At 41.6% G+C, this 25,832-nt stretch overlaps 1 protein-coding gene across 5 annotated transcripts in view; it reads right to left on the bottom strand.

Moving 5' to 3' along the window:
• CPEB2 (cytoplasmic polyadenylation element binding protein 2) overlaps nt 1–17,588 on the bottom strand; it is a 52,903-nt gene extending 35,315 nt beyond the window's left edge. For 2 of the 5 annotated variants that reach the window (XM_071556783.1, XM_071556781.1), the window contains exons 1-3: nt 15,652–16,954; nt 12,786–13,064; nt 2,467–2,557 (exon numbers count right to left, since the gene is read on the bottom strand). In XM_071556783.1, coding sequence (XP_071412884.1) covers nt 2,467–2,557; nt 12,786–13,064; nt 15,652–16,839 — 1,558 coding nt within the window. In that variant the 5' untranslated portion in view covers nt 16,840–16,954. Of the gene's footprint in view, nt 1–2,466; nt 2,558–12,785; nt 13,065–15,651; nt 16,955–17,244; nt 17,462–17,512 lie in introns of those variants that run through there. The other 3 variants (XM_071556785.1, XM_071556784.1, XM_071556782.1) reach the window with 3 other exon arrangements.
• Nucleotides 17,589–25,832: the final 8,244 nt, after the last annotated feature.

The following is a 25,832-nucleotide window of genomic DNA, read 5'->3' on the forward strand; positions in this document are numbered from 1 at the left end:
GCATTGTTTTAGTGTGCTTACATTTACTTGAAAACTTGTCATAAAAATATTCTCTAGTTACAAGATACTCCTTAGTGACAACACAGTACATTATAATAAGAGCAACAAATAAATAATAATAATATTCTTAATCCTGTGCATTATGCAAGCAAGTATGATGGGCTCTTAAATAAATGTTAGACTTTCCGTGGTGAAAAGCCACAGAGACTGATATAACCAAATTTAGTGTTTCATGGTTAAAGTTCAAAGTTTCTCAGGAATTACAGAAATGCCAACTAATGGTGATTAAACAGAAGAGAGTAGAGAAGAAATAAAGGGCTATTCCAGCATAAGATCCCTTCTTCCTATTTTCAGTCCATAAGGAACATTTCTCATGCCTTACTGTTAATAACATAGCTATTTCAGCTGAAATTACTTTCACAGAGAAAAAATATCTTATTCAATCAATTTAAGGAACAGCACACAATTACTCTATTTAAATTCTGTTGGCGTGTGCATTGTTCTCTGGCATTCAAACAGAAAAATGGGTTTCCTTTGAACTCATCACTATCTATGGCTTCCATCTGTTTTAGCTCCAACATAAAACTTAGCAGAATTTTCACTGCAAGAGGATGACAGTGAAACTATTACAAAAAAAAAATCTCTTAACTGTAGACCAACACCCCATACACATGTTCCTCCCTAGAAAGCACAGGCAGAAACAACTGCGTTTTTCAGAATGCCTACGTATGAACCAAATTCACTTTAAAATCTCAAAGCTTTGTCTTATCTTAATCTCCATGGAAAATTGTTATTGGAAACACATAGTTTTCATCCATTGTATCATAATGAAATATGAAGATATGAAAAAAAAAAAAAGTTGGTCTTCTCTGAGCTTGCTGTGTCTCTGAAACATCTTTTGCATTATAAAGCCAAAATGAGAACAGGATGATGGCAGAAGGAACAGAGCAAGTTTGTCATGTCAGTATGCACAGGAAGAAGTAACAGACTGGTTTTCAGGGATGTGAAAGGTGCCAATGACAGTTCATTGTGCTAGAAGACCTGCACTCTCTAACTTTATTCCTTACAGTAGCTTTCAGATAACCAAAGAAATATTAGTCACCCCTTGAGTGTGGGAAATAGAAGCACCCATGCTTTGGAACAGGGATGGCACACCTGGGCACCTCATCTTTGAGATATGCATGCTTTTAGTTCAGCTGTTTCAAACCCTGTGTGTTCCTTAATGTTTTGCAAACATGTAGAATAGACAGAAACTGATTTTAATAATGGATTTAAATTACAAACTTGCTAAAACTGGAATTAACTCTTCACAGGCCATTAGAAGTAGGATATCAGGACAGTGAGATTTTCAGCTTGGGAAAAATGACAAACTTTTGGCTGAATATTTTAAATCTTTAAATACCATTACATGCTATCTGAATGCTGTAGGTCTTCCAGATGATTACACAGATCTTAAGAGAACCACGAGCAAATTCTAGCAAAGTGTCCTTTAAATTAGGAGGACACAGGCCCTTATGCACTAATGCAATATATACTAAGACAAGGAGCCCCTAACGAATGGGATGCGAGTAAATAATTATGCAAAAAGAAATAAATCAATTTTGGTTTTTTTATTTTTTCCAATTGCTTCAATACAAAGATTTAATTTCTACAAAACAAGCCTGAAGTCTTGGATAACTCTGAAGTTAAATTGTGTTAGTCTAATTAGAACACCACAAATGAAGTAACATTTGATCAGGCCAAATAAAATGGCTTGGGTTCCCTGCCCTGATGTTCAGCAGTAAACACCACCTGAGAAAGAATGGAAAAACAGAATTCACAGTGAGTAAATGTACAGTGAATAGAGGAGTTAAAATTGAAGCTAGCTCTGTGCTAGCTGTATGCTCACTGCTGCAGACAAGTGATTTAACAGAGCCCAAAGGGGTAAGAGGAACCAGCACTTTAAAGTTTAGTGTATTTCTAGACTTGTTCAGATTGGACGCATTATTATCCTCCAGGAGCTTTGAAAAGGTATTTGAAAGGACAAAACCTGATTTTATCAATGGACTTTAATTCTCTTTTCAGATTCCACTGCACAGAAAGGGAAAATTAACTGGCTAGCACTAGTAGCAGTTTGATTCCCCTGCCACCCTCTAATAGAACAAACTGTCTTCACAAACTGAGGCAGAACTTTCTACAGCAAACAAGAAAATTTCAAATAAAACACACTAGGAATTTCTTGGGGAAAGGAGGGAAGGATGGAGGGGGAAAGAAGAAAGAAAACTATGAAAACACTCAAACTTGTTTTAAACAACTGTAAACCAATGATTTCAATAAAATACAGCTTAAGATTGACCTTTCATGTGAGTGAGAAAATAATTCATTTGCTATTTTAATATGAACCTAGAATCTACATTAGCAATCAGTATTAATTCAAATATGCAAAATAGATGACCCTTTTTTCTTTATTTAGCATAATTAACATACCTTTAAGTGGATCATGCTCTGCTCTCATAATGTCAATAAGGGAGTTTTCCAAAGAGTGCATATTCAGACTGTCATACATTCTATTTCGATCCTAAAAGAAAACAAAATCCTTAGTACTGGAATACAAATTCTGTAGTTTTTAACAAGAAACTTAAAAGGAAGACAAAGGTTCCTTCTAAAGGCTGTACACTCAGACACTCTGGAGATGGACAATGATACAAAGTAAGATCTGATTTTATTGACAGTAAGTTTAACAGCATTCAAATATAAAACTCAAGATGCAGTGTGAAGAACTCTGCTGTGTATGCACTTTGGCAGCCTGTGACTGCCTGTTTCCTTCAGAACTGCTGGAATCAGTCCGAGTGATCCACAGCAGAGTTATGCATTAGGCTGATTAATGAAGGAGACTAATGTCTTTAAGAGCTCCATTTCATTTCATGCACAAGTTAAATAGTGAGCAAGGTGGGGAACTACAGGACAAGAAGGACAGTCACCTCACATAAAAGAAAGCACTTTCCTGATGCTTGGCTAAGTGCCTAGCATGGGCCTGAAGCCCCTGCTGAGACTGCACTGGTGGCTTCAGAGTGATTTAGCTGAGACTCTTTGCATACAAAGACTTGAGTTACAAATGGTCAGCACTGAGTGGTTAAAGGGTACAAAATTAAAGCTGAACTATGAAAAAGAAATGTCACAAAGCTTATTAATAGATTTTCAGCCTTATAGAGGACAACTTTTTTTGCACATAAATACTAAGAAGTTACTGTCTTACAAATATTTTCACTGAAGGTAATAAAAGTTACTGTAATGAACCATAAATATTCTCCATGATTTTGTTTACGTAAGACATTTTCTCCCATGTTTTCCAATACAACCAAGTTACAGAGACAGAAAAAAGGTAACTAACTTCTTTGGTCTTTCTGAGGTACCTTCAGAAACTGGAAATACTTCACATAAAACCATAATCTCTTCTACTTGCAAGGCTTCTGGCTAGACTGTACTGCACTTAGAGAACTTAAGGCATTATAATCATGCCTTAATTTTACTGTTGCCTTTTCAACACTTTTTTGTCAGCACTGTAGTAATTCCACCAAGTAGCATGAAATGCACCACACACATCCCACGACTCCTGAACTCCCTAAAGATGCAGCCACCCACTTCCTATGTATATAAGGATACAGAAGGTGTCTGAACCACATTCGCTGTAACTTCCATGACAGTTCAGGAGAACTTAGACCCCTTTCAAATTACACCCCTCAGAAAGCAGGTATTCTTTACATCGCAGGAGCATAAAAAAGCAAGCGCTGAAATACAAGTTTTCTATGAGTCAGAAACTGTGACTTATGATTAGCTTTGTAAGATAAGCGATGATGAAACTAAGATTTTACTTTTATCTTTCTTAAAAAGTTTCATCAATGTTGGCATGAAGAGGAAGCCTTTTTTTTTCTAGCTCTCTCTCCCTCAAACAATTATAAAGAGTACTGGCTGCTTCCTGTTGCGTAAGCAATCATGTTCATTTGATCAGATCCTTTATTTTCTTTCCTTTCTGGGAGCCCTGAGACATTTTTATGTTAAATTAAAAAAGGAGGTTTCTGTTGTGTCCCGCGACATCCCAGACCAAATGCCAATGACACTTTGTGATCTTCAATCCTGTTTGAATGCCAACAAGTCACCAGCACTATTTTAGTTCACAGCAGCCTTTATTTTGGGACTGGCTGGCTTTCATTTGGTTCTCCAGCTCTCCTGAGAAGCACTAGAACGAAACTGAAGTGACTTAACGTGCTTCCATGCCCTTACAGGTTTGTTTCTCAATAGGAAATGAGAGGAATCTGCTTACCAGAGCAAACCTGCTTTCTACAGAATGTGTGAGCAGTGGTAAAGCTGGATCTATTCCCTACTGTCCCCTAGAAGTCAAAAAGTATCTCATCAGGATTTTCAGTGAAGTCTTACATTCAACTTAAGGCACTACTTGGTAGTAAGTGCTCTTGCAAAACACAATGCTGAGTGAACAGAAAACATGCTTTGCTACCTCTGTAGCTGACAGGGGAGAACTAGTATTGATAAAAACTGGACTGAATTGTATGTGCGAAAGTTTATCTTTGTTACAGGCTAACTACAGATTTTCTTAATTATTTTTTGATCAGTGTTACATACATAGATATTGAGATAATGTATGACTATCTGGAACACATATGAGATAACATGTAACTTATTATAAATTATTACAGACTTAACACTGTGGAGAGCAGAAGCCTGTAAAAAAAAAGGCTCATGATTAATTCCTAAAACTAGTCCACTTGGCCCTAGATCTTACAGAGGAATGGAATATAATACATAAAACATGTGTTTGTGATTAATTTGTAAACTGCTCCACTGGGTGACATGGTGAAATGATTCTAATTTCACCCTTGCGTCATTTGATTTTGCAAGTTCTGTGCGTCTCAATAAAAGGTCTTTTCCCCATTATTTTTACACCTTAGAAACCTCATGTCTACAAAGCCTAAATAAAAAAGATTTGTTTCCTTGAATTAAATTATTTAATTTGTGACAGTGGAAACATAAAATACGCAGGCACCCCACAATATAAAAATGTTGTTAATACACTAAAGTAAAGCAGGATTTAAGAACAGGAATTGCGTTCTGCTATCCCACTACCCATATATCACACTATCCAGCTGTGAATTTGGGCGATATCCTGGCAATCAGCGCTTCAAACTCTTAATCTCTATTACAATTCACACTGATGAACTGCATGCTATAAAGCAACATTACCTGAAATTTAACCATCTCAAAAGGAGTAAGTCATTCTTTGGTTACAAGGCTCACTTTAAATCTTTGTGCAACTAGGCTTTAAAATGCTAACACACCACTTTGAGCTCCCCAAATATGTACATGATACCTCTAAAGAGAACAAGCATCATCTATGCAAATATGGAGCTTTCATTTCAAAGCAGAACTTAAAAGTATTTCAATAATGTAGGTTATACGTCAGCAACTATTTTCTAGAAAGCTCTGCTGAAAGGGGACAATTCTTTTACAGCATGTTCTACTACATTAGAAAACTTCCATTAAGGTTTTGGCCAATTTTTGGGACAAGCACAAAAAGTGCCACCTCTGAAAGTGATTGTACTACATAGTTCTCCATGCATGTGAAAATGGTCCCCAAAATTAGGACTACCTTTAGTTTCATTATTTCAACACAACTGATATGAAGTTATCTTCTAAAACAACCTGTAACTATCTTTGAAACAACATGGAAATAGTTCTAATTCTTGGGACTATTTCCATGTTGTTTTAAAAGCAGATCCAGGTTGTTTTAGAAGATAACTGCTTCTCAACCGTGTTGAAATAATGAAACTACAGATAATCAGTGGTACCAAGGCATTGATACATAAACAAGTATGTTAATACACATTTTCTGTCATTCTGACTCCAAAAGCACCTTTTGTCAAGGCTGAATTCCTGTAAAATATTTTTCATTTCCCTCAGCTCTATGGCTCATCAGTTCTGTGCTAAGAAACAAGTGAAATCTTGCTGTGTCAGAAGGTTTGTATCTCAGTGGAATGTCACAACATAATGCCAGCTTTCTGTCCCCAGAGCTGACAGTTTCTCCCAAGCACTACAAAATCCTGCTTCCTTTTAACAGTATAAACATTTGAATCCTGCTTGACCCACCTTTCCAACACCAGAATCACAACTGCATTCACACGCAGCAGAATTGAAAATGTGTGTTTGGTATAACAGCCTACAGACTCAGGCCTATATGGCTAAGTGGCAGATTGTCATCTCCAAGTTAAGACTGTGTAAGAAAGTTTACAGAAAAGTGATAATTATTTTCTAAATTTTTACAAATTTACACGATATTGGAGAAGCACAAAGCATACTTCCCACTGAGGAGTGCTAGAAGGACCTTTGCAAAACACATCTACAAGAGTGTGCATTTCAGAAGTCCCCAAGCCAGGCATCTGCAGGTGTATGGATTGGAGGAGCAAAGCAGCTTTCTCTGAAGAGGAAGTTTCAATGCTAAACTGCTGAACAAATAATTTTTCTTGGTACACTCCATTTAGGACTTCTAAATATACCCATGCAATTTATGCAAAGATTATCCTGTGTGAGCTTTTGCAGAAACTCAGAGCAGTCACATGTCAAAGCTTATATATTGTCATTTATACATAAAGCAAATACAAAGACAGAAGCTAAAACTTGGCTGTAATAATGCCAAGGTCACGGGTTCAATCCCGTGTGGGCCATTGACTTAAGAGTTGGGACTCGATGATCCTTGTGGGTCCCTTCCAACTCAGAATAGTCTGTGATTCTGTGATGGTGAACAGTTTTGCTAATCTTTAACTACAAACATTAAAAATAGATGGTCATAGTAAGTCTGACAACTTTCAATTTTGGACACATGCTTTAAACTACTTATCTGCAGAATTACTTCAAGTAAAATACTAGACTCCTAACATAGGTAGTAAAATCATTAAGTGGTAGCATATTTCAAGATATGACACTTCATGTGTACCTTCATATTCTGTAGTAATAGAGCGTGCAATGGGGGCTGAAGACAAAAGTCATTAAGCTTAAATCAGTTTCAAATAGTTGGCTGCTAAAAAGCCTTTGACCTTGATGAATTAACTTTGTTAAAAGTCAAATTTCAGAAAAAATTAAAACTGACCCCTGAAAAAAATGTGCTCTAAGACTAGAAAGCAACAAATGATTTGGCAATAAAGTATCCAGACTTTAAAAAGTACATGAATATAGCATTTAGTATTGACCTTAGCAGTAATAACCTAGCAATTACGTACCTTACATATTCTAAACTATCATAGCTGCTAACATCTAAATTTCAACTCGTTCTCATTATCATCCTAAGCCCCTTGTTGAAATTGTAACTCACCTAAATGACATTTAATATGAAAACCTGTAACATTGACAATTTTAGCTCTATTAAAAAAAAGCAAAGAGGAAGGAAGGCTGAAAGTAGACACACTTTTTTTGGTTACTTTTCAGCGTCATTAGTGGTAAAGATGAACTAAAGATTCCTGGTAGACATTTGTGAATGGTCGACCTGACAACAAAGGGTTTTAAAGTCAAAACAACACAGTCAGCTATGTAAACTGCCTAAACTGAGCCTAAAACGTACCAAGAACAGGCCCTGTGGCAAACACACCTGCTTCCCAGCTATATAAGCATTTAAAAACAAACCAAAAAATCCCAAGAGCATGTACTGTGCCCATACTGCAGTACTTCGCCTCAAAAATATATTCATAAATTGGAAACAACTAGACACCTTATAGAGATGATTAAAGTCTTGGCAATCTTGATTTATGAGGAAAATCTAGAAAATTTGTATATTAATAGTTTCGATGAAATAGCTAAAGGGACAATTAGACATTTGAAAGGGAAGCTGTTATTCAAGTTTTGGGTTCCTCACACCCTATCCCCCACAAGAAATATCTGCACTGCCTTGAGTACTAACTGCAAATACATCAGCACATATGGTAAATGTACTTTTGGATAGATCTTAGGTGAGAACGTACTCACTTTAACTCAGAGCACAGCCACTCTTGGCAGACAGAACGAGGTGAGATGCACCTCTCAGCACACACATCATCACTGCACTTTCATGCTGTTAAATATTTTGTTGAATTTTCCTAACGATGATTTTGTATTGCATTAATAGAATGAGCTGTATAACAGAAGCAAATTTAAACAGTAGGAGACAAGTCTTAGTTCACATGAAATCATAAAAATACTTGTCTATGGTAAGCCCCACAAACCTCCCACTAATTGATTCCTTTGAATCATTAATCTGTACTGCTCCTAATACTATTTATTCAAAGGTTGCAATCCTGAAGTTAAGAGCATGGCAGTAGACTGGTTTTCCCTGTTATAGATATCCCAGTATGGTCCTCAAACAAAAATATCTCATTTTGTGTGTTATTTAATCAGTCCCAGGTAATCAATCTACTGCATTAAAAAATCCTAAAACTCTCCTGTGGCACTACTGCCTTAGTAAATAAAAACAAAGCCATAAAACCTGACTTATAAATCACTGTTTGGACAATTACACTAGTCTGAAGACTAAGAGAGCTCAGCAACTAAATACCCCCAATGCCTTCAGGTTTAACACCAGCTGCCCAACAATCAGCACTTCTGAAGAAACAGGCCTCATATTTAGGAGTCTAAACATGGCATTAAGGACCCAACTTTAGCAACTAATACTCACTGGTATGTGTATGATCTAGATTAGCCATTTAAACTGTTAAGCTATATCAAATTGTACTAAAACCATCATACCGAAAATCTAAAATTCTCTGAATGTAAATGATTGTAAGGCAGAAGGAACATGACAGCAGCTTAAATTAAATATCTAAAACTAACAGCTGTTGTGACATACAATCTTATTTCAAGTGATTTGCTTTCTTTGAAAATTTGAGCATATTTAAAAAATAAATAGCAAAAGGAAAATCTGCATTTGTGCAAGATGCTACCTTACCACACAAATCTCCAGCTGGAGAGCTATACTCAAACACAGAATAAAGCTCAGCTTTTAGGACCATGAACATTACACACACTGTTCGTTTGAACAAACAGGAAGGACAAATCAAGGTGAAAAACACCCAGGCATGCAGTGTACTTTTGTAATTCAAAAGGGACACAGAAACTAAATTCATATTCATAGAATGCAGTGTTTTTACTAGAATGAAAATAGTTGAACGCTGCAATGTATTATTGAACTGTTTAACAGGGTTTAGTAAGCTTATTTGCAAGACAGTAAGAAAAACTAAGCTTACAATCAAAACAGGATTAGCAGACTAAAAAAATTCTAAAAGCGATTCTAAAAAAAATTAATTTAGAAATGTTTAATTATTTTCCTCATCCAAGGAATGTAAATCAAAAAAATTAATGTCCAAAACACTGATATCTGTGCTTGCATTTTGGCCACATAAATGTGTGAAGCATGTATTTTAGGGGAAAACAACAGTATCACCGTTAGAAAAATGTATTTTTAGTTTTGTACCCTATATTCTTATTTTTTTGTACTTTAGGTCAGGGAGTAACAGGTAATACTCATATTATCTGACTTCCTGAAACAGATGTAAGTGCCTAAACTGGAATCCCAGGGGCTGTGTAAGGTCAGTGGTGCCAGGTACGTTCTTTTAGTGAATTAGATTATCTAAATAAGTAGCCTAGATTCTCTCTAAGGAGAGAGAAAGAGGCTCCTCAATTAAATGCTTAAGTTGTATGGTATCAATACCTGACAAGATTCTAACCCTTCCTTTAATGATTCTGGTACAAGGCAACAACCCCTTCCCCATATGAAGTGCCTATAATGGTGCAAGCAGTATGGTAGAATTAAAGCTTGTAGACATAATTTTCTCTTTGAAAGAACTTTATTTCATGCAGTTTGTATTATCTTAAAAACCTGAGGAAGGCAAAAAAAGCTTCTTACAGTGAGTTCCGTTAGAAAAACTTGGCTACAGGCTTAATTGGCTCACATTTAAACCAGTGTTGCCATGATGTTTAATTACTTTTACTTAAAACCAAAATAAAATAAATTTTCAAAAATCCTTAGAGATGTCATTCATAATTTCTGTAAGCAAAAGCAATTTTGCTGCAACTAATGTGGCCATTATGAATTCAACTTCACGTGTGACATACTTCCATTTTAGCTAAGAAGTACAGAAAATCCGTTTTCATCCCTGAAAATAATATACATAATTATTTATTCAGTTATCAGTAATGACATTCATCATCAATGGTATGTTAGTTTAATGTCAAGAAACATAATTTTCACCAGAACTGATGCTAGTTCTATTCTGGGGACCACCCTTCAATGCAAACACCAAGAAAGAATAAAGAAGTTTGATGGAAGAGCAGAGCTTTGAATTTGCATACAATTCCTCTGTGGCTTATCTTGTTTGCTTGAGGTACGTCCTCTTCAGAAAATGGATAAGCAGCTGACATTGCTGAATGCTACTTAGATTTACCAAAAATACATAGCATTTAAAAAAAATGGTAGCTGAATGTTAATGGTCTACACAAAGTTAGTCACTGAGGGCAGTGGCTTTTCTAAGCTGTTTGTATTTGCTAAGTTTGAGCTAGCTAAAATTCGGAGGAATCACAAAATGATTACTGCAGTTAAAAGAAAGAAAAAGTACTCTGCAAAACAGTGACCGATGCAGTACATGTTCCAATATGCACACTAAGATGTGCTGGCTCTTTGGAAGCTTGGAAGAAACAGGGAACTTCCACACATACAAATGCTAGACTTTCCAGGCAGCACATTTAATTAGTACTATCTAATATCTTCTGAAACTGCTACTGTATCTTTAAGAATCCTCAATCTAAATACCACAACCTTTTATGGAAGGAGACAGGCATAGCATGAATTAGCAAGATGGGTGTTTGACAGCATCACAATTGCCAACACAAGTCCTGATGAAAAGAAGCATGAGCTCCAAGCTCTATTTAACTTCATCATTATGACTTGCAAAATATAAGTCATCACAAAGAATTAATCATATAACAATAGTGTACTAACTGAAAAATATGAACATGCCATTTCAGCATACCAAAATAATTTATGGAAACATCTAGTGTTTCAACAATAGCAGTAGATAACACTGCAATCCCTCAAAGAGGATTACTTTTACTGTGTTCTGCAACTATGACTTTATACACTTCAGGGAGATTTAAGCACAAACAGATCTACAGCATAAATATACCCAAACAGGCTTATTTAATTGATGACTCTGGTGCACACAGGTATGACCAACATCAATTAAGTGCCCAACTTCTCCCTTTGACACTATCCCTTAAAAAATTTCCTAACCCCTAAACATAAACATTAATTTTTTTTATAAAGTTAAATTGCAAGCATTTCTTTCCTATCCTACTACACAGAGATTATATGGATTATAGTCTGAATGCACAAGACACTTGTATAGACACAAAATTAGTTCATCTCTCTAAGTCAACCACTAGAAGCTTCTGAAAATTCAAAGTAACAGTCACGCAGACTTTCAAGGCCTAATGAATGAGCAAATATAGTCAAAACTTGTGCTTAGATGAATTTGAATTCCAAAGTAGGTATCACCACAGCTTCAACATATGATGGCATTAATATTTTTAAACTTATTCCGTAGGCTAACATCTTTGGAACACATTTAAGCATTTACTTTCTACTATTCTTGGAGCCCCGCACTGTCTTCTTTCACAGAACATACCTGAAGAATGCCACATTTTACCCCCCTCTTTCTAGCCACACAAAAAATTATTCAACTATAATATTTCAGCTAGCAAGGCTACTTAATGGAACCAGTCTTCACAGTACAGGCAAATCCTCTCAACTTTTCAGGTCAAACACATATACTTGGAGGAGGACTTTAGCATGTCCAAATGCTGGCAGTAACAGAGCTCACCTGGACAGAGTTGGGACATGGTCTCCTGTGCCAAATGGACCTCTCCCAGCAAAGTGGCAAGAAAAACAGGAACTCTAATGGGAAGTCTGGTACCCAGGGGCACCCTTTTGCCACCACTACAGCTTTGTAAGGATTATATTGTTAATTTATGCAAATATTATCAACTCAATTGAGTATTATCAACTCAAATGTAGTCACAATTATGAAAGGCCTCTGCTAGCAAGGAATGACTGAATTAATACAGGTTATTTTTCCCATTCTTATATTTTACCAAGAGTTTACTGAGGCTGGAGTTAAGTGACTTACCTAAAGTCATATAACATGTCAGTGGCAAAATTCAGGAGGTGAACCCAGACCTTTAGTTCTAAGACACATCCTCCTGTCTAACACTTCTAAGTCACAGGACTTCCAGACAAAAGAAAACATAAAAGGTGCTAAAATATGGAGGAAAAAGATCTCATCAACATGGAAATGTCAGCCTAGAGTACCAGTAAAAGACAAACCTGTCAAAGACTCAAGAGCCATCTACAGAAGTCAGAGGGCCTATGTACCACAACAAACAAGAATCCTGAGAATTAAAGGGATTTATATGAATATGAGCATTAACATAGGCAGAAAATACTGGCTGGATTAAACATAGTTTGTTTTATTGCTTCATTTGTGCCTACAGTTTCTTTCTCATCAGTCAATATTCTTATTGAAATGTGAGAATCATATATTGCTGAATACACTGAAAATGTGGGGATTAGTTGCAATTTAAGACTAAAAATAACATAGAAACATACAATTTTCAAACTCTGTATCAGGATGGCAATCACTGTTTAATTCTCATTTAAAATTATTGAAGTCAAAATGCTATGCAAGACTATGAACACACCAGGTACAAACCATCCTTACCTGCAAAGGAAGGAGAGTATTACTGTTGGTGTCAGTTCGGAAAACATTATCTTCAATCCACGATTTTGGTGTCAGTGACGGAGTGGAGCGAGTAAATTTAGGAGGAGCTATGACGTTACCAGAAAAGGGCTTCTTCAAAGGAGAGATCTGGTTCATAGTTCCTGGAATTCCCATGTTTCCAGTTCTACGATGGTCTCTGCCATGCATTCCTCCCCAGGATATATTTCCTGTGCTCCAGCCACTGCTCTGATTGCTCCAAGGTGACTGCTTCAGAAGAGGCTAAAAAAGAAAGATTAATTTGCATTATTTTGAAAATACTTTTAAGTGCTTTTCTATTTAAAGATGAACAACCCCCCAGCCAACCCCAAAACAACAACCATCAAGCAAGCAATGTGCACAGATTGCACTTAACCACTATTTCCTGACAACATGTAAATTAATTCCTGAAGCAAGGAAGAAAACAGACTAAAAAAAAAAAAAAGTAATTCCTACTCCCTGATGCATGCCCCCAATAAACTCCATAGTACTTGTGCAAGAAATTCAGATTGTCATTTTAGTAACTGGTAGCATTCTTTAAAGCTATGCAGAAGAAAAATTCCAGGGTACAAAACCATCATACAAAAAAACCCTGAGACCAGTTTATCATATGTTAAACTAACACAAAAATTTCAAAGATATCAATTTAAAAATTATTTTTAAAATACTATTTATATTTCTACTAATTTCTACTCAGTGAGTAGTAGTATTTCAGTACTGTGAGTAAAAATTAAAAAAATTAAAGTTCAAATGGCAGACTTAATTCCCCTCCAGTATTTTGAATATCATTGTCTCAGTATTACCATATAAGAGCAAAAAGAGCACTGACTGTTGTACAGAGAATCTGCTTGAAGGAGCTATCTTAACATTTCTACCTTAAAATGCATTATTCTGAAGCCACTGCTCAAGTAATTCTGCAGTAATGAACGCAGTAATTTCTGGAGTAATGAATCTGTGGTATTCTGCAGGGTGTACTCTGGGAATTTTTTCCTGAGGATTTTTTTTTCCTGTCTACATGTGGCATATCTTATACCTACCTAGAAGCACATGTACCTACAAGTGGACTATACTCTCCAATATTAAAATGGAAGCAACTTTTAATGTAAGATTTTTTACAGAATGGTAAGCTTTTACTCCTGAGCCACAACTTGTGCTAAAAAGTGACCTGTAGTGCTTGTCATACTACCAAGGGGTGGACCCATTGAGCCTGACTGACAGTGAAGAACTGTATTTATCTTTAGAATTCTCAAATCTGACTGTTCTTGAAAAGGCTCTTTTCTACAACATAGAAATGGAGTGGTGGTGTGTGATAATTCTAAATTCAGTTCTGTTAAGTGAAAACGCAGTACTTTTATCTCTAGGCTTAGCTACAAGCAACCCTCAACTTGCAATTCTAATAACTTAAAAATTTAAAGCATGTCAATACATTATGTATTAGATAAAACAGAACTTTATGAAGATAGACAAAATTACAGCAACACCCCCATTGTCCCCACCCCTAGAAAACAAACCAAAAAACCACTAAAGCTATTCTTGGTCAAGGAATCGGGAAAACATCCCATTCTATATAATTAGAGATAATTATGTTGTAAAACTTGAATGCTTGTGTTGGAATTTTGGGAGAGGCAGGCACTCTATTGTGAAACAAACCTTAGAGATAATGCCAAATGCTAACAAGCCTCTAATATTGTTAGCTATGCTGTCATGGCACTGTTTAAGTATACCTACAACTTGTAAGTGAGAGAAAATTCCTGTACACCTCACTGTTGGAGAATTGCTTTGGAATTTGTTTGAAGAGGGTTATTATAGATGTTAAGGACAACTAGCTTCTAATCATGGTGCATCATAATCAGTTGCTGGATAAGCACACTTAATGTGAGTTCGTTCTAATACAAATGGATCTCTACCGATTAAAACTGACAAGATTTAATACTTGAATGAAAAAAATTCCTCAGAGGCCTATATAACTTTAGCCTTGTATAACTGAGAAAACAACCACAGCAAGACACGCTTATATTGCAATAGCTGGTAATATGAACATAAATTTGCTTCTCATTTCTTATTTTATTCCAGGAAGAAACGTAAACTTCCATTTTAACACGGGGTCATTACACCACTTGATTAAAATCAGTGACAAAGTACGATAAGCTGAAACACAGCGCTGCCCTCGGATAATATTCAAGCAATGTCAGCCAAACCCCGTGACAAGGCAGGTCGGTGACAGCTCTCCCCACTACACCTGCTCTCGGGCCGGGGCCGGTGCGGGCCGGGGCTGCGGGGGCGGCGCCGGCCGGAGCTGTCAGCTCATTGTTCGGGGACGCCGCGCCGGCCGTGGGGGGACACGGGGTGCGTTTTCACGGCGAAACTCCCTGACACCGACAGGAGCGTTGGCGCTCTTTTATAGGCGCAAACATTCTCCTCTCGCCCCGAAAAAAGCGCCGGTGTCCCTGGGTAGCCGCCGGCGCGGCGAGGGAGGCCGGCCCGAGCCCAGGGCACGGGGCGGAGGCGGCCGCCCGGCAGCACCTGCCACCCGGGCCCGGGCGGGGAGGGCAGGCCGGGCGCGGGGCGGCCGTTGCCCGCAGACCCGTCGGCCCCGCACCGGGCGGGGGGCGCAGGTGCCCTCCCTCCCTCCCGCCGGGCCGGCCCCGCCCTGCCGCGGTCCCGCCGGGCTGTCACCGCCGCGCAGCCTCGCCCGGCGCCGGCGGTGAGAGCGAAGCCGCCCGGCTCCCGCGACCTGCGAAACGAGGGCAGCGGCCGCGGCCCCGGCCCGTCCCCGCGTCCCCCTCCCCGCCCCGGGGCTCCCCCTCGCCCTGCGCTCCCCGCCCGGTACCTGGTGATGGTTGTAGGAGTTTCTCTGCTGCAGGAAGGCGGCAGCGGCCGCCGCCGCCTGGTGTTGGTGCTGGAGCTGGGGGCTCACAGGGGATCTCCGGTTCTGCTGCTGCTGTTGCTGCTGCTGCTGAGGTAAATTCATCTGCGGCGGCGGCGGGGGGGCGGCGGCTGAGAAGGGGCTGCTGAAGGGCCCGGCGCAGGGGTTGTGAGGAGACACCGGCGAGAAGCTCTGGAAGAAAGCGGGGTTGATCGATGACGGGATCCCCGGGTAGAAGCTGGTCTCGGACTCCGGGCTCGGGGGCGGCATCGCACTGATCTGGCCGCCGCCGCCGCCGCCGCTGGAGACCGGAGGCTGCTGCGTCTGCTGCGGAGGCGGCGACGAGGTCTGCACCGACCAGGGGGTGCCGAAGCCGGGCAGCGGCGGAGGAGGAGGGGAAGCCGCCGAGGAGGAGCCGCCCCCGCTCTGGTGATGGGGGCTGGGGATCTCCGGGCTCTGCAGGCTGCTGAAGCCAGAGCCGAGCCCGCCGGGCAGGAGGTTCCCGGGGCTGCCCAGTAAGTGGCTGTTCGGGGGCGACTCCATGGGGGGCAGCTTGGCTCTCGCCTGCAGATGAGGAGACGGAGGCGGATTCACGCAGGAGGCGGCGGCCACCCCCACATTGGGGTCCGCGGACGCCGATCCCCCCGGGCAGGAAGGGGCGAGCCGCTCCGAAGCCCCGCTGTCCGCGCCGCCCTGGTGCTCGGCGGGGCCGAGGGGCCGGTAGTGAGGATGATCCCCCGTCCGCGGCGGCTCCGGGGGGTGAGCGCTGAGGAGCTGGAGCTGCTGCTGTTGCTTGTGCTCCTGCTGCTGGTACTTGTCAGTGGGGTGGCTGAACTGCTGCTGCTGCTGAGGGGGGTGGTGATGATAGTCTGGGGGGTGGTGGTTATTCAGGGGGTGGCTGCTGCCGAGCTGGGCTGGGCTGCTGAGCTGCTGCTGCTGCTTAAACTCTTTCCTCTTCTGGCTCAGCTGAGGAGGCGGCGGCTGTGGCTGCTGCGCTTGCTGCTTGTTTAAATCCTGGTGGGGGCTGAGACAGGGTTTAAAGTCAGAGGAGGGGTGGCCGAAAGGGGGGTGTCCCGACGCGGGGCTGCTGCTCAGCCTCTCGCTGCCTGGCTGCTGCTGCTGTGTCACCCCCAGGAGCAGCTCATCCTGCATGTTTTGATGATGCGCAGCAGCGGCCGCTGAGGGGAAACAGAGAGGGCAGCGGTGACCAGGCGGACACGCTGCCAGAACCGGCTACAGCGGGCGGCGAGGGGCAGGAGGAGGCGAGGCGGCTGCGGCCGCTCCGGGGAGGGAGGGGAAGGACCTGACGCTGGGCAGGGGCAGGGGCTGGGGCGGCCGCCGGCGGGAGCTCCCTTGACACCGGCTCGGCCAGGGGTGAGCCCCCACCCCGGCACGCGGAAAAGACAAAGATAATAATCTCTGGGGGGAAATAGGGGGGTTGGGGTTTAAACAGCCGCCTGTCGCAAGACACTATGGAAGTCCGAAAATAGCTAATTTATAGAATAAAGCCCTCTTCTTTGCCATCAGCGCCAATGTACTTCTTTAAAAATACCGCACCTTTTTGATAACAAGGCGATTTTTATGAGAGATTTCTTTTTCGTTTTCATTTATCGGCACCCCCGGTACGGCGGCCCTTCCCGCCTACAGTCGCGCCCACAGGGAGCCGCTAGATCAGGAATCCGCCCGGACAGGTCACTGTCCCCGGACAGCAACTCTTCCGTCCGACCCCCCAGCCGCCACACCGCGACGCAGGGGGAGAGCGGGGCGTTCCCGGGCCTGGCACTGGCGGGGAAGGAGGGAGGGAAGGCGGGGAGGCCGCCGGTACCTCCACAGGGCAGGCGACCCGGTTTCCTCAGCAATGCTGCGGCGCCCCCCGGCCGCCGCCCCCGCCCCGCTGCCGGTTCGGGGCCGCCGCGGCGCCCTTAAGAGCGCCGGAACATCCGTCACAGTGACGCCACAGGCCCGGCCCCCGCTCGGCCGGCCTTGGCGATGCCCTGCGGCCCCGCCCCTCATGCATAATGCACCGCTGCGGGCCCGGCCCCGGCGGCGCCGGCCGGTCGGGCGCTACCACTGCAGCCATGGGGAGGTGGCAGTTCCGCGAGCGTATTGGCCGAAGGAAGCAATCACTGGGCTTCGACGGCGGAGAAACACCTGCAACAAAGCGATTTTATTTTGTTTTGCGGCGGCGGGCGCGACTGGCTTTCCCCCCGGCCGGCAGCGCGGGGTGAGGCCGGAGCGGCGGCTGCTCCCGCCGCCCGCGGTGCGGTCCGGCGCTCCTGTGGGCGGGGAGCGGGGGAGGTGCCCGCCCCTCCGCCTCGCGCGCGGCTCATTTGCATTGACGCACGGCCGCGCGCCACGGGCGGGGCGGGGCGGGGCAGGGGCACGAGACGCGCCGGGTGTTTCGGTCCCGCCCCCTCCTCTTGCGACCCCGCCCCTCTTGCTGCCCCGCCCCCTTCCGAGGCCCCGCCCTCTATCGCGGCCCCGCCCCCCGGGCCCGGTGCGGCCGCGTCGCCCCCAGGGTGGGACGCGGGGGAGGCTCAGCTCCTGCCGGACCGGGAGGGGTCCTACAGTTCCTGGGGGCACCTGGATGGGTAACCCCTTCCTCCCCACCCACCCACTTAGGGCCTGCCACCCAGCATTGTTGGTTGGCCTTCTGAGGCACCGCACACAGCCCGTGCTGGATGTGGTGGCTGGCACGAGGTGGTGCCTCCTGAGCTACTCCAGTATCAAAGGTGGGATTTTACCCCTTGCATGCGGTGGAAGCACAAGCAAATAGTTTGGCACGTATAGATGTACTGTTGCTGCAAATGAACATAGCCCTAAAAAGACTAAAACAGGCGAATTTCCTTTGTGCTCTGGCAAAGCTGTAGCTCAGTAGTGAAAGACTGAATACACGGCTGTTGAATGTGTGAGTACACAGGGGGAAGCGTCATTATGTGCTTGACCTGTTGTACTTTTCTCTAGGCATCCATCCACGCTCGATGTCAGCGACTGGATGGCTGCGTTCTTGCTTGCCCCATGGACCTTTGGTCTGACCCAGTGTAACAATTCTTATTTGTTAAATCCGTGTGTGTTTGCTGTACGCATATGAAGTGTAGAGGAGGAAAAAAATCGGTTTGGCATCTGCAGTCATCTCTGATGCAATTGAGAACCTGTATGTGTGTGGGGGGGTAATCATGCCAACTTGCAGGGTTAAAATGAAAATACAGTTGCAGAATAGAAGAATAATTGATACATATTTATCTTTGCTGTATTATGGCTTAGCACTCCAGAATTATTCATTATATGGGCATCTGTTTCAGGAACTCTGCAGCTGTCTGTCTTACAAGGGCTAAAAAAACCCAGAATGCAGACCAAGGCCCTGCTGATGATCGCATGCTGAGTAAATGTTGCTGGCCAAATAATGGTTCCTCTCTAAATAGTGAATTGCTTCACATCACAGTCCTCGTAAACATTGGTTTTGTGAGCTGCAGAACTGGTAGCATCTGGCTTCCCTTTGTGTTCATGTCATACACCTGACATTTGGTTGTGTGTGAGCCTGAACAGAAGCTGTCCTCTACCTGGGGCATTCTCAGGTGTCTAGCGAGGGTGGAAGCAATGCTGCTCTGTGTCTGCTATAAACAGCTGCCTATTTCTACAAAATGCATGGGAACTCTTTCAATTGAGGGGGTTTTTTTGTGAGTGGTCATCTTCTCTGTCACCTTTAAATCAAGCCCAAATTCTATCAATTCTTCCTTCAAAACAGCTGTCTTGGCATACACTAGTAATCTTTGTAAAAAGGCAAGAGCACTCATATCTTTCATCACAGCTTATCTCTACCATGGTAGGCACCCACCCCAGTTGTGTGTGTTTGTTAAAACAGCCTTCACAGGGTGAATCTCCTCTATTTTTAACCATGTAAAAAGGAAGTGTCAGCTCTGTGTTAGCTACCTAATCTTCTGCAAACACAGGACAGGTGCTACCAAAGGATGATTCAGCCTACCCTAATGCAGGTCCTTTTAGAGAGAGAAACCTGATCTCTCTCTGCTGGCTATCTTGCTGCAGTATCCAGTAGGTCTTTAGTGCTCTTTGGTCTTGCAATATGGACTTCTTGACTGCTGATACAAGCAAGAATGAGTCAAACCAAGAATCCTTCAGGCTTTTCTGCCTCAGATATGAGACCCCTTGGTATATGCTGAGGCCACAAGTTCTGGCTTCTCCACCAAATTGAGTCTGTTAACTGGTACCTTGATTTCATCAAGAAGTGCTGAGTCCTGTCCTTGGCAGCTTGCTTTCTCTCTCTACTCCCAAGTTTCTTGATTTTTGACCATTTGGCCTTCACACCCTCTTGCTTTAATATTTTATTCTCCCTTGTAATCCCTTGATTCCTTCCTGCTTTCTTTTATCTTATCTGCCCCTTTCTAGGGGAAGGCTTCAGAGCTGTTTTGGATTAGGTGAGTTGTAAGGTATTAATGTCTGAAAACAAATATGTAAGAATGACCTAAGCATGTATAATGCTTCCTTCAGGTACCTCAACAATTTCCAACACAGGAACTCCCTAAATCTGCCTTTCCAGACCTTAGGGTGCACTGGGGTGATCAGATGTGTGTTCTCTGATTGCTTCTGTAGAGACTGCCTGAAGAAGAGAGCATGCTGACAGAGCCCCACCTCATCTGAATGACTTGAAGAAGCTGGAGAGTCCTGGAGCTGGGATGAGTTTCTTAGACTAGACAACAGATACTACAAATGCCAAGCCATGTGCAATGTCACCGTACATAATATGTAAATTGAATAAAACAGATGTTGTTGTCAGTGTGGTAGAACCAAATATACATAAGTTATGGTTCTTGCAGCCATTAATCAACCTGTTTCTGTGTATACATTCCAACAAATGTGCCAGACATCAACTTCACCTGGGGGGCCTGTGGCAGAGCTGGGGCTGGCAGCTCTCATGGCTTTGTTGGTGCCTGAAAGACAATGAGCATCTTATTTGTCTGCTGTTCTGCATCATCCACTGAGTGCTAAATTTTGTGTGGCAAATTGAACCAGCAGTGCTACAGAAGAGCAAGTATAAAAGCAAATCACAATAAACTATATAAAATAGCACTATATAAAGATAAAATAACTGCGAGGATTACTGAGCAGCTCCTCTGTCTGCCATTTGGATGACATGAAAGGGATCATCAAGGTAGTGGCTTCTGAGTTTTGGCCCAAAGTGGTTATCATCTGTTCTAGAAATTACCATGCACAGCTTAAATTCTTTCTGTTTATAAACTCAGGAGAATAACATCTGCTATTAGCCAGTGTTAGCAACAAGATATTATTACAAGAGAAAGGGTTTTTGCCCACCATTCTATTTTTCTGCTTGAACAAAAAACCCTGAACTGAATAGGATTGTACTGAGATGCCATCCACATCAGAGTGGGCTGTGGGTTTAGCTTCTTTAAAAATTCTGTGATGTTGGGGGTAGGATCCATTCTTTTTTCTGATCAGAAAGTGTCAGAGTTTTTGTGAACATGCAATGAATCATGAAAATGTTAAAAAATTAGATATAGGATGTAGACTTTATGTGTATGCGTAGTTACTTTAGTGACTTCTCATTTTGTAAAATATCATGAACACCAGAACATCAGGAGCCTAATGTATACAAAAGAAAATAGCTCTGACTACTGCTAGAATCTGCTGTTTCCCTCCTATTAGCTAGTTGGAAAATCACTGTGGCTGTGATTTTGAATATAGGCTGCAATTAGATGTACACATGAAAAGTATCTTTGCTTTCATTACAGTGCTAAACACAGCTTTTTTGATGATTTTTTTAGCATGTCACAGTTAAAAGTAAATGTGGTTACAGATATAGTACTGACTTCAAAAAACCTTTTGTGGAGTGGCTCAGCATAGAGACTCATTGGCTGCTTGTAATGCAACAAATTGTTCTTTCCACAGCCCACAATATTTATAGGGCTTTCACTATTTACAGTGATTTACTACTCTGTTTGACCTCATTTTTCCAGAGCTCTACAGCTACAAACCAAAAAAACACCAAAACCCAAGAAAACCAAAAACAGACAGAAACCAAACACACACACACACACACACACACACAAAATAAGGGGGGGGGGGTTAAATCAGTTTCTTGTTTTCTCTTTGCTGTTTTATCTCTCTTCCCTCTTTCCATATCCTTGCCTTTTCCTGGGCTCTTTGTCAGCTGTCTGTGTTTAGGGAGTTGTGTCTGTCCTGCACTACTTGCAAGGACTCTGCTAGGAGATCTGCTCAGTCTTCCCTATGATCTGGCTTTTTAGGGAAGTACACAGTGGTTTGCTACATGTGTCTGCTTTATTCCTCAGTTTAAACTTTGAAACGGGCTTGTGTCTGCATTCCAGGAACAGCACATTGTTCTAACTGGTAACAAAAATACATGATTTTCCTACTTTTGCTAGGGCTTCTTTCTCTTAACCTTAAAACTGATTTTTGTTAATGATTTTTTCCTCCCATGGAAATGTAGTAAATAGTCTGGGACTGCAGGTTAATCATATAGAAAAGCAGATGAGGAGGTTTGACATTTCACAGGAAAAAAAAGAGGTCTGTAGATTTATATCAATGTGCTTCGTTCACTGTTTTTCTGTTCTTGATTTTTTTAAACTCTGAAAATAATAATCATGCATCCTTAGGAAGGAGCTAGGTAAGTCTTTTTCAGCATTAAGCTGTTCATTGAATTACAGTAGCTTATCTTTTCTCCTGATGTTTTTTTCTCACTAAAAGAAAAAATATTAATCACCCAAATATAAAAAAATCTGGGTAAAAAACCATTGTCAGATCACTGTGTGTTGTAGTGAAATTAAAAGAAGAGGGAAAAATTAACACCAGGGATTGAGGTAGTTTGCTTTGTTCTCTTATTCTCACTCCCATGTTATGTTTTTGTTTGTTTATTTTTAAGGCTAAAAATCTTAAAATCTTGCAATTCACAGGAGATGGGCAGCTTTCTTCCTTTATTCAAAGCCCGACTTTCATCATGAGAGCTGTGGTGCCTGTTGGACTTGAAGGATATGTGTTCTGGTCACAAGAATGCAAAGCAGTGATTTACTCTGTTTTTTCTCCTTTGTGCCCTGGAGTTTAACCAGCACATTAGACTAATATTTTCTTGCTTGCTATTGGCAGTTTCTGTTTCTTTTTGTTTTGGGGTTTTTTTGGTAGTGGAAGTCATTAGAGTTTCTCCCAAGGGAATCACTGCCAAAGTAAACAAACATCTTCATGAAAGGAAAATAATGTCTGTGGAGTATTCAGAATTCCATGTTTTACAGACGAGTATTTATGGCAACCAACTAGTGAATTAAAGTGAATGAAATCCTATTTCTAGTTTGCTGCTTCTGCTGTGCTAATTGAATGTGGCAATTTCTGCTGGCTTCTCAGCTATGCAGTGCAAGTACTGGATGTTAGTTGTAATTTAGGGCGAAGGAAAATATGGATGAAACTCAGTTTAGAAAAAGAATTTTATTTTATTTTTTATTGTTGGGAATTGAATAGTGCATGTAAACCTCTGAGGAATTTCTCTTGTCTCTAAAAATGTTCTGCATGTGGTTGGCAAGAACAACAAGGACAGAAGAAAGTTCAGCTAAAAAATTCATAGAGGCTGTCTGGTGGAATGCATTACAGTCAGCTGTGTACCTCTGTGCTCTCATCCCTCTGAACTGATAATTTTTAGCTGAGATGAAACGTTCTGAGGAACAGGAGGCTGGCAGATTTGCAGTGTAAATTGTTTGAAGGTTTAAATACTGTGACTATCTCATCTGACTGTAACTCTATAGATATAAGTTGGAGTTGCTGAAAAGTGGTAGAATGCCTCATGTGTACAGCCTAAAAAACTGTGAAGAGCTTATTTTTTGTGTGCTGCAGAATCCTGTACTCTTTTCACCTCCTGTCCAGGACAGCAATAATTCACCAGTGGAACAGAGACACTTCAAATTTCTTGAGGATGAGACCATATCTAGTTCTTTGTTCAGGCAGTGGCCTTCACAAAGGGGACCAGTGCTAACTGGGAACTGCTGCCAATACCATCATATGTTTCATGATAAATGCAAAGTGTTCAAAAAGTTGGCACTACAAAATAGAGATACTGTCAATCTCTGTTTAATTCTCAAAGTAGTTTGCAAGGTTTTAAAGCTTGCATTGTTGCTGGTACACTTGCATATCAGTTAGTGTTTTTAACAGTCCTTATAAATGGCTGGCTAATTTGATTACATTACTAGAACATAATCAAAAGTCTAAGGACAGAGAATTCTAAGGTTTTACTGCTTTTTTTTCCCGTGTGTTGTGCAGCAGTTTGTGCAGCTATAACCAGAACACAGTATTTTCTCATCTTCTTTTCTAAGCACTGTGCAGATGCAGCTGCTGCTATTTACCAAACACGAGGGTGTTGTTCACAGCTCTGGGAGTAAGTTTGGGTTCTCCTTTAAAGAACGTGTGAGACATCTCTACTAGTTGCACAAATGTTGTGTGTATTTATGCACCTGAATATTGTGGTGTAGGAGGCACACTGAAATTTTAAGTAATGATCTCAGTGATCATTGGACAGATCTCCAGAAACTCGTGTAACTGACTTGTGCTAAGAACAACTGCATGGTGCTTCCAGTGATGGAATAATCTGTTCTGAAGGGTTGTATACTCTAATCTGACCATATGTGGGAGACAAGGTAGGAGACCCAAGGAGACTCTGGACATTTTTGAGCAAGGAGGCTTTGAAGTAGCATTCATTGAATCCTGTGGGTAGCCCTTATTGCAGATGCAGCAGAAGGAAGCAAATGTGTCTGTAGCTGGGTCTGCCCCTCTGCACGAGTGTACAGACCATATAGCAAGTTAAACAGAAGGAGTATATGTTTGTACCTCAGTAGACTGTTAAAAAAATTGCTTTAAATTGCTACAGGAAAGTTTATTTAAAGTTTACCTATTAAGCCCTAAAAGGGAATAGAGGAACAGGTTCCCCTTCTGAGCCATAGCATCTGTGTTGTATGAAAAGCAAAGGCAACCTATCTGATTTATATGTGAAAATATATTTTCTTGTACTTGACCTTATTTTCTCTTTCAGTGTAAGATGGATGCTCACTAATTTTACACCACCACCCACTGTTTCAATAAAACTGTTTTAAACAGATTCTGTGAGAAATTTGCTGCTTTAATTAATGTGGAATTATCTTAGAAATTAGCAGTACAGACTTCAGATTCATCATAGAACTAAGATTAATCAGTCTAGAGTTGAACAATTGCAGATTAAAATTCAAAAATCCATTAACTGTATGATGGTGACTAATCGTGATATGTCCAGTAACCAAGGTGGGCTCGACAACTCTGGGCCAGTCATTGCAATATCAGACCTCAGCTAGTCAGGAGCAGCCAGCTTGGTTGAGGGTAAGGATGCCCTCTTTCCCTTTTGCTGGGGGTTTTATGAAATGTTGCAGCATCCATGGGTGAAACGATGAGACTGGCCCAGTGATGAGTCTGTGCCTTTAGGGAGGAGAAGGGGCAGGTTTGGGTGCAGTGCTAATTGAACTTGGCTCTGCCATACAACAAATGAAGGCTCTCTCAACACTTGGCTGTTTTCAGCCATGTCCAGCTACCTTCCCACCCTGGCTTGTTTTGTATTTCTTTAACCAAGTAAGTTACAGTTCTGATCAGTGCAGAGTGACTGTACTGAATCTTTCACTTATTTTCCTGATGATCGCCATCCTCCTTCAGAATATGCCTAGCTCTCTTTGGACCGCAGAAACAAGAAGTCTTGAGTCTTTTCATAATAATTTACATCTCTGATCTAATGATCAATTGTAAATCAATGTTAAGCTTCATGACTTTTGACCGTGCATGTTATTATGACAACACAAAGACACTGAAAAGCAATACACTGATTTCACCCTCTATGTTTTGGTTACCAAACCATATTATCCATGTAGTTCTTTCTTAATGCACATGCATAACATTTTTAATAATTGCAAAGAAATGAAATCCAAGAAAAATCTCTGCCAAGAAACTATATAAAAGCTAAATGAATTAGAATATTAATGTTAAAATATTTTAGAAGTGCGTTGGCTATAAAACAATAATAAATTGAAACTGAGGAAATGTAGTGAAAATACTGCACTTTAATAAAATTACTTATACTAAAAAAGAAAACACACATT

The sequence above is a fragment of the Pithys albifrons genome, chromosome 5 (assembly GCF_047495875.1).
Source record: "Pithys albifrons albifrons isolate INPA30051 chromosome 5, PitAlb_v1, whole genome shotgun sequence".
Taxonomy (NCBI): domain Eukaryota; kingdom Metazoa; phylum Chordata; class Aves; order Passeriformes; family Thamnophilidae; genus Pithys; species Pithys albifrons.